The sequence below is a fragment of the Pteropus vampyrus genome, unplaced genomic scaffold, assembly GCF_000151845.1.
Source record: "Pteropus vampyrus isolate Shadow unplaced genomic scaffold, Pvam_2.0 Scaffold159, whole genome shotgun sequence".
Classification (NCBI taxonomy): domain Eukaryota; kingdom Metazoa; phylum Chordata; class Mammalia; order Chiroptera; family Pteropodidae; genus Pteropus; species Pteropus vampyrus.
In genome coordinates, this window is record NW_011888940.1 from 2134456 (window position 1) to 2146299 (window position 11844).

Consider the following 11844-nt stretch of genomic DNA (forward strand, 5'->3'; position numbering starts at 1 on the left):
TATACTTAGTTATGAAGTATACCTTTCCATATATACCAGCAACTATTTACCTGCATAGGTACATAACAGAAAAGGAAAATTTTAATATTTCACAACTAGCGGAAGCAATATAAAGTGCTAGGGAAGCCCCGGACTGCAATCAGTTGACTAGATTATCGTCTTTGGGTTCTGCCTCTCCAGTCCTCAAGTTCTTTAACTATAGACTAGGAAGCTGAGTTAAGGGAATTGAAGAGGATATTCCTCAGAGCTCTCTAAAATTCTAAAAAATTCTGAACTTTTATTATTGTAATGCGTAGAAATATAGGTTAAACATGCGTTAACAGTGTATACTGCTCCTTACATATGAGAAGCTTTCTAACCTTGAAGTTACGGGTGCTCTGAATTGATAAATAATAGAATTTAATACATGGTTATAAAAGTCCCTTTCATTACAGGGCTAAGTAACGGTGGGAAATGTGACCTCTGCTGTTTAGTGAAAGACCTTTTTAATATACAGAGGCATTGTTCTTTTTGGCATAATAATGAAAGCATTCATTATATCTAGCACTTTGCTCTAATCTGTATAGAATCAGTTGTTTGATAATGTAATCTGACCTTGATTGTGAGAGATTCTTGGAGGAAGAAGGTGCTTGTGGTTGCTGTAAGGACTCTAATTATAGCATTTCTTTTGCATGTTCAAAGTGAACTTCATTTTTATCAGTGCTTGTGGAGTCTGAGTCATTGAATTCCTTCAGGATTTACTGTTGGGTAATCACTGATGAGATACTTCCTTTAACTTTTTTGTGATTAGCTATCAATATAATTTGATCCAGGTGCTTTTTCTTTTTTGTAGCCTATTGTTAGAACTGAAAATGTCTTTTATGCTCTGATTAATTCCCCCAGTTATTTGCTTCTTGAAGGCCAAAATTACCTAAGTTTAGAATTACTTGCTAGATTTTAAGATTTTCTTCAGTATTTAAAAATGAAAATTTTTATATTTCGAGCATGTTTTAACATTTAACTGTTAGGGGAGTATAGTAACTCTGTTGTGATTACCTGTTTAAAATATGACAATTTCTAAATTATCTTTGATCATTTTAAGCCTGAATATCAGAATTTCAAAAGCATATACTCCCTTAGCCCTGTTTACATACAAATCTTTTCACTGTAGTACGAGGAGAAATGAGAGTCCCTGAAGAAGCTCTAAAGGTAAAAAGATTTTACTCATTTCCTTTGTAAACCTCCCATTTGCTGGGGTTGATTTCATTCATAGATGTTTCGCTTGCATTTTCTCATGTTTTATAGCATGAGAAGTTTACCATTCAGCTTAAGTTGTCCCAAAAATCTTCAGAACCAGAATTAGCAAAATCTGCATGTGCCAAAAGCATTGATTCAAAGGGAGCAGATACTGCAACAGAAATACAGCACAAAGCTACAGAGGCACTGAAATCTGAGGAAAAAGCCATGGGTAAGTTACCTTCTTTGAAAATACCATATTTATGTTTGATTATGAAGAGATGGCATGCTTTGTTCTCAAAACTTTGGCCATGTCCATGTAAAATTAATAATAATGACAATTTCACGGTGAGTTTTAATGCAGCTAGTGCTTTCACTAGAAATCATTACAAAATATTATGACAGTTGTATGTAGGTGTATTTACTATGTTTAAATATTTGAGGGAAGTAAATATAATTTACCCTATAGTATTTTTATTATTTCATGGTTTTTTTTTTTCCTCTGAATTATGAATTATAATAACAAATGAATTAATAGGAAATATCCAATGGTGCTGTGTCATCGTAATTGTATTTATCATGTTCTAGGAACTGTAAAAAATGCTTTATGTAAATAATCCCATTCATACAAAAGCAATTTTTTAAATTTGATAGACATTACCAAATGTGTTCAAATGTAAATCTGTGAGTCCTGTTCACAGCTAGTTTAAATGTAGTTGCTGTGCAACACCCTATAGCGTTAAAAAATTTTTTTAATGGTTACTCATACCAAAATTTATTTTAGTTTTATCTTTTAGATTATGAGTCATTTCTGTATACCAAAGAACTGATTATACTTTAATAAAAAGCTATTGGGCTACAGCAGTTTGCGTTACTTAGATAGTAGCCAGTGCTAAACTTCATTTATTTGGTCATATCCAACATGGAATAATGTCCAACACAAATACTGAGTTATTCAGCTTTCAGCTATCTGGACTATACTTTGTTTTTCATTTGATAAATCAACCAGACAATTCTAGCATTCTGCAAAAGTGTATTTTTTTCTGTTTCATATGCTTGGATAGATTTCTCCCATCTCTTTCCAGATACTTCTGCAGTGCCCCGTGGTACACCATTATATGGGCAGCCATCGTGGTGGGGAGATGACGAAGTGGATGAACAAAGAGCTTTCAAGTCAAATGGCAAACCAGAAGAAAAAAATCATGAAACTGGAACATCAGGTAAAAAAAAAAAAAACTCAGACTATGAAATTTGGGGATATTTTGGAAAGAATTTATTATCCAAGCAAAAAAAATCTTGCTACCCTAAAAAGGGATATCTCCTGCTCTTTAATTTTATAAAAAATAGTCAATTAATATTTTAATGATATTTCCATTTTAATGTAAATTTATTTATTCTAAATGATTGTCACATAAATTATTAATTCCAAAATCTTTGTGAATCACTTATTTTAAAAAATTTTTTCCAACTTATTTATGAGATTGTTATAACTTGGAAAAAGATTAATAATATAACTGGGCATTTTAAGTATTTTAAAATAATTATTAAAATGTTTCAATTAGACCAAAACGTAGGTACAAACTAATTTTGGGTATTTTCATTAGATTTACGAGCATGTAATCATATTTTTAAATGAACAATTTCTATTAGAAATGTGATATGAAATTAAAACTTCTTTAAAACCTCAGTGTGTCCAGTTTGTTGGGATATGGTAGCAACAAGATTAGCTGATCTCAGCAGCCAGAAAGAAGAAATAGTTTGGGTCACATTCTCAGGTTAAGAGTCAAAGAATGTATTCTCCAGTTTATGGAGGAGTGTGGTAGTGAACTAAGTGACCATAAGCCAGAAAATCAGGATTTCCAGGAAATAAACGGAAGTATAAATTGTCTATCACTTAAGGACTTGGCAAAGACGTCAACGCCGAAGGACAGAGCAGACGGTTTCCGTGATAACAGTAGATAAGGATCCAGAACTGGAGGAATTAAATACAGACACCAGGGAGCAGCCTGGAAAACGAAGTTGACTCTGAGTCGAGGATAGATTCCTTAAGAGCACTTCTCAATTTTCTACCTTTTACCCTAATTCTACCAGATAAATAAGACATTTTCTTAGCCGAAGAGTAAGAACACTGGTTCTTTAAATATGCTCTCGTTTTACCAGGATACAAGTCTCAGAAAGCTGGCTTTATCAACTTGATTTTACAGTGCCCCAAACTGAAGTTCTCAACTTTGCAAATTTCCATCGCAGCTTCCTTGTTTCCAAGATCACAGTTTTCTTCGAGCCCAAGCTCAGAAACTATTATTGAGTAAACCCTCAGATGCAAATAACAGAAATTCTTCCTGAGACTAAACAGGAAAGATATTTATTGGCTTAAATCACAGAACCTCTTCAGGATTGATTAATGCAGCATCTCAACAGAGTCATTAGCTAGCTCTCAGCCCTTGTAGCCACCGTGGCTGCATACTGGGGACTTGCCCTTCATGCTCGTATCATAGGCTGCCCGCCAGCAGCAGTCGAGGGTATATGCCGCTTTGATCACAGCAGGCAGAAAATAGCAGAGATTGCTTCTAGAAGATCCCCAGCAGTTAGGAGAAGAATTTTCCCCAAAGTTTCAACAACATCTTGCATCTCACTGGCTTGTCACAGCTTCAGGAGGAGGTCACCTGTGGATTTCTGAACTAGGCCCTGTGCAAGGCTTATGAGATGACCCTTACGCCAGTCTTGTCCTCCCTGAAGCTGAGTGTGGGGTTACTTTTTCCCTAAGGCACACGAGCTGTGTCAGGGAACAGCAGTACCTGGGAACTTTGAAGTTCTTTTAGGAGAGAAGAGCAGGAAATGGATACGGGAAGGCAATTAAGAATGTCTACTTTGTTTGAAATCTTTGTGTCTTCCCTTCCGCTCATCTGTCTATATGTTACCTGCTTCTGTTGCCTTTTTTTTTCATTGAGTCATAATTGACTACTTCCTACTTCCAGTTTCAACCCTCATTCTGTTCATTTTGCACAACAAATCCAAGCTGTTCATTTTCTTTTTTTTCCCCCACACAAAACTGCAGTGGCTGTCTTTTGCCTGCCAAATAGATTTTATGTCAAGGTTCTCCGATTTTGCCCCATTTTCCTTAGAGAGCCTCATCATATTAGCAGTTTTTATCGCTTTCTCCCAACGTATTCCCACGTAAATTATACTAATTCCTGCTTGCTTTTCTCCCCAGACATGTATACACATAACATCAGGCGGTAAAAAATTCAAAATATATCTGCATGGGTATATTGCTAATATGTAATACAGTTTGATGCAGTATTTTGTGTGTGTGACTTCTCATCTAAACTTAATTTACTTAAGCAGTCGGGGGTATATGCCGCAAGGATCACATAGTATCACTGTGCACTAGAACCACCACCTAGCAGAGAGAGCGAGGAAAAAAATGTACTGATTATTAGGTGGTTAATTTAAAAAGAAAACAGAATGTCACTATCGCTAAATTTGGAAAATAATTGTGATAGTGATTTTATCTGGTCATTAAAAATTGATTTCTCCCCCTCACAAAATAACTTTTGAAATCTAAAGTATATAACTTCTAGAATACAATGAAGTATTATGTTTAATTTTTGTACTGGAAACAGAACTGCGATTTCTTAATAATAGCTAACGCTTCAGCGCTGCTTTCTTTAGACACTTTCTAAATACCTGCATGCGTTTAATCATTTAATTCTCAGAGCAATACTGAAAGAGAGTTACTGTTATTTTCCCCAGTTTATAGATAAGGAAACTAAGGTGCATAGATGTGAAGTAATTACTGGAGTCACTCAGGTAGCAAATAGTGCAGCTGGGATTTTAACACACGGAGCTTGGCTCTTAACCACAAGCAATTAACATTTCATCAGCCACCACACACACAGACACACACACACCCCACTCCAAAAAAGGTACACTTCACAGAATACAAAGATTTAAACAAAACTCCAAAAATTAATTGGCGTGATAAACTGACACCTCATACCTCAGCATAATAAAATAGATACCAAACTGAAGCATCCAGTAGTAATTTTATCTTTGTGAATGAAACTAAATTCTTAAATGATTATCAGCTTGTGTGGCCTGTCTCAGTGAGTGGCATTTCTGCTCAGTGACAAAAGCTCATAACCTTGGGATTGTTTTTGAGTAAGAAGGAACTAAGTGATTTCCATCGCATGTTAAATAGCTTAAAGCGAGTTGTCAGATGGAGTTGAACAGCTTTATGAGAGCCTCGTTTGCTTCCTGATACTAGCATAAGGGTATTGCTGTTTCAGATTTGTCATTTGTAGTTTCTTTAAATATAGGATGAGGGGAACAGTTTTTACTCATCTGAAATAATTTATGAAGGCAGCAGAGACTGTAGAATCAAATTCGAAAATGTATGTTAAATGTTACTTCATTTTATCATTTTGAAATTAAGGTTTTTTAAAAAAATATTTCAAATTGTGAAATACAAATGATTAGCTTGATTAATTATTTCTTCTCTAAGCATACTCTTTTGGTGAAACAAAAAGCGATTTGCTTCTTGGTTACCAATTTTTAGAATGTAAAATCTTAGTACTTAATCGTGAAAGGTGAACATTCCAGAAAGGATAATAGAGTCCTACCTAGTGATTTTTGATGTTCCTCTCTGAGGGTCTCCCTGTGTCCAGAATCTCCTATAGACTTACCAAATAACCTGAAAACCCTAGAATTAGCTCAGTTAGCTCCATCATTTCCTCATGAAATTGTGTAAATATTTTGAGTCTTATTAAGAAGAATTAGTCTTCATTTTAGCTACAGGTAATACTCTTCTACTAAATATTGGTGTAAACATTTATTTAAGTTACAATGAAAGGCCTTTACGTGTTGCATACATTTTGAAAAGGCGTGTGCGACTCTGAGTAGATTTTTGGCTCTTTTTTATTGATTTTTAAAATCATCAAACTAAATTTGGAGACTTTCAAGTTATAATTCCTTTTAAGCAAAAGTGGTTTCTCAGTCTTTGTAATTTCAGGTACTTGAATATACTAGGTTGGATGGATGTCTTAACCAGAATGAACTTTCATACTTAGAGTCTGTGTCATCTTGAATTAGTTTAATATTTCATTTAATTTAGTACAAAAGAATGATGGGAGCATTTTTTCTAGATTTATTACAAGTTTTATACATGTATTACAAGTTTCCCTGAAAGGTCTCGCAATCATAAAATATCTCAAGAACTTAAGGATACTATGACCAGTTGCTCTGATTTAGATAAACATACTTAATTTTAACAATCAGCTATTAAAAAGTTTTACACATCTAGAATTGAGATTAATAACAATATTAGTACAAATAAAATAGTATAAAATATTAGCATATTTAGTATGTCATTTACTTTAAATATAAATTAAATAGATTTTGAAGATTAGTGAATGTTAAATTCATGAATTCCAGAGTATGTTCTGTCAGTGTTCTAAGAGAGAAAAGCTGTTTTATTTTTCTATATTAATTTAAACGACCCCTAATAATTTTTCTAGTAGGCCCACACTTTCCAAGGATAGTAGGCCCACACTTGATCTGTTTTTATCTTCAATAAGGTGAATTCTTCCACATAATGAATTTTTGAGATGACTGAACTTACTTTAAAAACTGACAATTTTTTTCGAAGTGTAACCATTTCTTATATTTCGAGTATTAAATGAATTACCTATATCACTACCTTCTCGAGCAGAGAAGGCTAAATATAATTACAATTTTTACTTTATGACTCAGAATCATCCTTATGAATATTGAATGATGAATACTAAATAAACAGTATTGAACTGTGATATGCTACAGCAACGTCTGTGAGAGACTTTGAAGTGGTGTGCGTAGCCCTGTGTGCTGATGGGTCTGGACTAGTGCTTTTCTGAGCCCTGTCTCTGCTCTCGATTGTTTGTAGTCTTCTCTCTACCATTTGACTCTTGCTGCTCAGTAGTCTGTCTGACCTTAATCCTCACTCGTACACCCCCTCTAGGTTGGCCACTTGTCATCTGAGAAATAGCGAAAGGCCCTCAGGGACTTCTAGTTAGTAAAGTTCACGAATATGAGAGACTAGGCATTGTCATATGTATCTTGGGTTTTTCAGAGTTAGATTTTTGGTTTTAGTCTTTTGTTTCTCTAATTCTTCGCTGTGTTGGAGATTTGGGAGAGGAAATGAGAAACTTTTATTTGTGTGCCTACTTGGTGGCAAGGCTTTGTTCTGGGTCACTTTCACTATCATTTAATACATATCTCACTAAATGTGCCCAGCAATCTTAAGGATAGATATTACTATTTCCCCATTTTACTGTGAGGAAAGTTAGAATTAAAGACGATAGAGACAGGGTTTATCTGATTTCAGATCATATCCGGGCTTTCCACTAAACCAGGCTGCCTGGTTATAATCCTCCGATCATAACAGGATGCCTTTCCACTCTCGTGCAGCTTGACAGTTTTAGATCACTGACTTCTGGATGAGGCGGGTGTTAACGTGTATAAGTCTCAGGTTTCCAGTCCTTGGAGTAGAGGGGATTTTGAAGTAGGACTAAGGGGATGATGACTTTACTGTACTAACTGGGAATTTTTCATTCACAAAGGAGGAAAAGATTTCTTTGAATGCTGAATGGCAAGTGGATGATAAATCGTACATCCCTAGCCCAGCTTTTTGTGTTTTGTGCTTCGTAGTTCAGCACATTGTTTTATATGGATACCCAGGTGGCACTAGTAGAAAACGACCGCGCCTTGTCCCTAGTAACATTCTGTTATCTGAAGGATGAACAAAGCAAAAGAAAGAATGAATGAATGAATGAATGAATGAATGAATGTATGTGTATATATGTTGGTAGGATAAGTTTATAAACCAGTTGTACTATATGGAATTGATCAAGTACAATACCTTGTACATAAGTCAATGTAAGAAAAAATTAAAAAGAACATTTATTAATGAGTTTATTAATATATGGGGAGTGGTTAATGCATTTTACTCTCACAGAATGCCTTCAGAGTAAACACTCAAAGTCCAAGTGGACATTTTTATTAATAAAAAGAAGTTAAAATGTGCAGCATAGGTGGTATAGTGGTGAGCATAGCTGCTTCCAAGAAAAAGATAAACTCTTTAATAAATTTTTAAAGTGTGATTTTAGGTTATTAAGAGTCTTGTATAACCTCTTCTTTTAAATAGCATATAAAATTTTTGCTTTGATAATATAGTTTTTCCCGATATAATTTTTTTCATTTTCAGAAGTCAGAAAAACTAAGTAGATTTTGAAAAGGATCATTTTTACATTGAAAATTGTTTTTGTTAGGTATGGTTTACCTTGTCTGTAGGGTTTTTTTTTTTAAATGGAGCTTGATGTCTTTTATACCCTACCCACACATTTGATTACAGAAATGTTGCGCTCTCAGTCTTCTGTAGCATAAAAACAGTATTATGGTCGTTTCATTTTCAGAGTACTGCCCAGAAGTCAATTATAGCCCCTGAAGAATCCCATCAAGATTTTAGATTCATCTTTTTGAATGAGACTAAATATTTCACATAATTAGAAAATGATTGGAAACAACTTAGTAGCCCTATATTGCCCTTTCTTCCTAATAAATTATCTGCAAATGGTTTTCCTATCAATATATTTTTAAAAGAATGTGGGGTTTTTTTTGAGCTTTAGGGAAGTATTTTTCATTTGAACTCACTCTTTACCATCTTGATAATAGCCATGGTTCTTTCACTTCCTGATAAGCAGGACACTTTAATCTTTAATATATTTTTTTGCATTCGCATTTCTAATCACAAATACATAACACATTTCAATTATCATTTCATTTCTATGCCTCTACATATATTCTGTATAAATTGTTTATTTTTATACCTTTATATTTGTTCCAAAGTTTCTTGCTTCTTCTGCCAACTCTTGTTGTTGATCTGGGATTTATAATTTAGCTTTTCTTCAAGGATTTTGACACTTGCACATATTCTGCTATATAGAAAAACGTACATGAATTTTCTTCTGGAATTAATGGCTGGCAACTAAATTTTCTATTTTCACCTTATTTCTTTCAACCTGCTGCTTGGATTGCAATACTGCGAGCAAACCACATGTTTTGTCTTTAACATTCTTTTATTCTTTATAAAATGTATCTTCTTGCAAAGATCACACATCAATGATATTATTTTGGTCATTCTAAAAGTAATGGTTCTGAATGTGATGGTGAAAATGGTAAGTGGAATCATTACTTCTAGATCATCACTTAAATACTGACTTCGTGTTTATTTCCTCATTTGAGCACCAGTTCTCCCTTGGATCTCTACTGTGTTCATCGATATTTCAGATATTTCATCTTTCTTACTTGCTAAGGAAATTCACATTTTTTTTCTGTCACTCAAGATATCTACATGTAGATTGTACATGCATCTCCACCTACATGTAATTTCAGTTCTTTTGCATCTTGATAACTTCTAGATCCAAGTTGGAAAAACTAGTAAACCTAGCCATTCAAGGCCCATCTCTTAACTGCTTTGCTATCCTTTGTCATTGCTGCTGCTTATCTTGCATCTCCTACTAGTAACTGAATGCCATGTTTATAATCAAAATTATTTCTTCTCTCTGAGATTTGCCATTGTTTTTCATCCAGACTGTGACCTGCCTTCTGATTCTCTTGAAGTAATACAAATGGCCATTACTATACTCTCTCAAATGCTAGAAGCTCCCAAATATTTTGAATTTTCTCTTATTTTTCTCATTAGGGTGCAGCTTAGATGCCAAGCAAGTCGAGGAACAATCTGCAGCTGCAAACGAAGAAGTACTTTTTCCTTTCTGTAGGGAACCAAGTTATTTTGAAATCCCTACAAAAGAATTTCAGCAACCATCACAAATAACAGAAAGCACTATTCATGAAATCCCAACAAAAGACACACCGAGTCCCCACACAGCAGGTGCAGGGCACGCTTCATTTACCATTGAATTTGATGACAGTACCCCAGGAAAGGTAACTATTAGAGACCATGTGACAAAATTTACTTCTGAGCAGCGCCACAAGTCAAAGAAGTCTTCTCCTGGAACTCAAGACCTGCCGGGGATTCAAACGGGAATGATGGCACCAGAAAACAAAGTAGCTGACTGGCTAGCACAGAACAACCCTCCTCAGATGGTCTGGGAGAGAACGGAAGAGGATTCCAAAAGTATTAAAAGTGACGTTCCAGTTTACTTGAAAAGGTTGAAAGGTAAAGTGAATTGATCATTTCGGAACTTCCTATCTTGTACTAAAGAAAATTCAGCCTTCATGGGTGCCCAACTATGATCAGATTAGTAATCACGTGGTAGGAAGCTTCCGCTTTTCCAAGGTTTATATTTGATTTTAAAGCTCAAAAGCGAGCCATACTGCCCGCGTCCAACTTATTCAAAATAGTCTGCTTTCATTTTCTTGCCAAAACCAGAGTGGTTTTGTAAATTTAGATTTATGCCACAAAGTGTGGCTCTTCTTCCTATGGAAATAAAGACTTATTCAGTTCACCAGTGGAATTCCCTAGAAGAAAATTCTCATCATTTTCTTGATTTAAGGAAAAGATGTATTCAGTTCTATTCTTCTCCATTGTGTTGCTTCCAGTAGAATGCCGATATCTAGATTTTAAATTTTAAGCCATTTGATAATGGGCCAAAAGTTCTATTTTGGTAATATAGTCACATTGTTAATAAAGTGTTTCATACTGTTCTCAGAGGTTACTCATGAAACAAAAAATTTTATGTTAGAGATACTGGGAATCGATTTAAAATTTTTTTCAAAAGCAAGGTTATTATAAAAGTCACAATTGATTTGTAAAATAGTTTTTCTATATGCTTAGTATAATATTTGGCAAAATTAGCATAATCTTTATACCTGTACATTGAGGTATTAGCTAATCAATTTTTTCCATTGGTTTTGCAAATTAAATTTACTTTAGAGTTACTAAATACAGTTTTGTGTTACTTTATTTTATTTAACAAGCTGTCTGAAGGAAGTGATTATATGTTAATCTGACCATTCTGTTACTCTACAAGGAATTAATGAGCTTTAAAAAATGCTCATTAAGGTCAGAGCCTATATATTACTCACCTTGTATCCCTAACACTTCCCCTGGGACTGAGTATGTGGTAGGTACTCAGTAATTTGAATAAACAATGAATAACTATCAATGACAAGACAGACCCTGGCTTAACTCTTACTTTATGCCCTGGGAATCTGATCAAGTAATGAAAAAATACCTGTTTCTGATTTTCTTCCATGGTATTTCAGCGTAGTTTGAGATGGCAACACTACCTAATCCTTCGCTAGAGTCTATGACTATATTTTAATTATAAGCAGTTGCCTGGCATATGTTCTTTGACATGTGATTGCTGTCTTTTACTTCTATATAGTATTAAATACATAGTTGAGACCTATATATGTACGTATAGGTTAAAATTTACAAATAAAAGCTACCATTTTGTAAACAGACCATCTTATGAATTGGCTAAATAATACTGATACCCTAGTATAGTATAAAAGTTAATGTAAACCTTGAAAATTTAGAAATGACATTGTCTTTTTAGAATCACTCTGAATAAATATGTAAAAAGTAAGCTAAAAGATCCTTTTAAAAACTTATTTTTAAAAAGTGCC

At 34.2% G+C, this 11844-nt stretch overlaps 1 protein-coding gene across 10 annotated transcripts in view; it reads left to right on the plus strand.

The window, feature by feature from the left end:
* The window catches only part of CEP170 (centrosomal protein 170), a 126120-nt gene that overhangs the window by 53535 nt on the left and 60741 nt on the right, over positions 1–11844 (plus strand). For all 10 annotated transcript variants that reach the window (XM_011370078.2, XM_011370083.2, XM_023536568.1 and 7 more), the window contains exons 5-8: positions 1130–1188; positions 1285–1447; positions 2301–2435; positions 9953–10429. In XM_011370078.2, coding sequence (XP_011368380.1) covers positions 1130–1188; positions 1285–1447; positions 2301–2435; positions 9953–10429 — 834 coding nt within the window. The remainder of the gene's footprint in view (positions 1–1129; positions 1189–1284; positions 1448–2300; positions 2436–9952; positions 10430–11844) is intronic.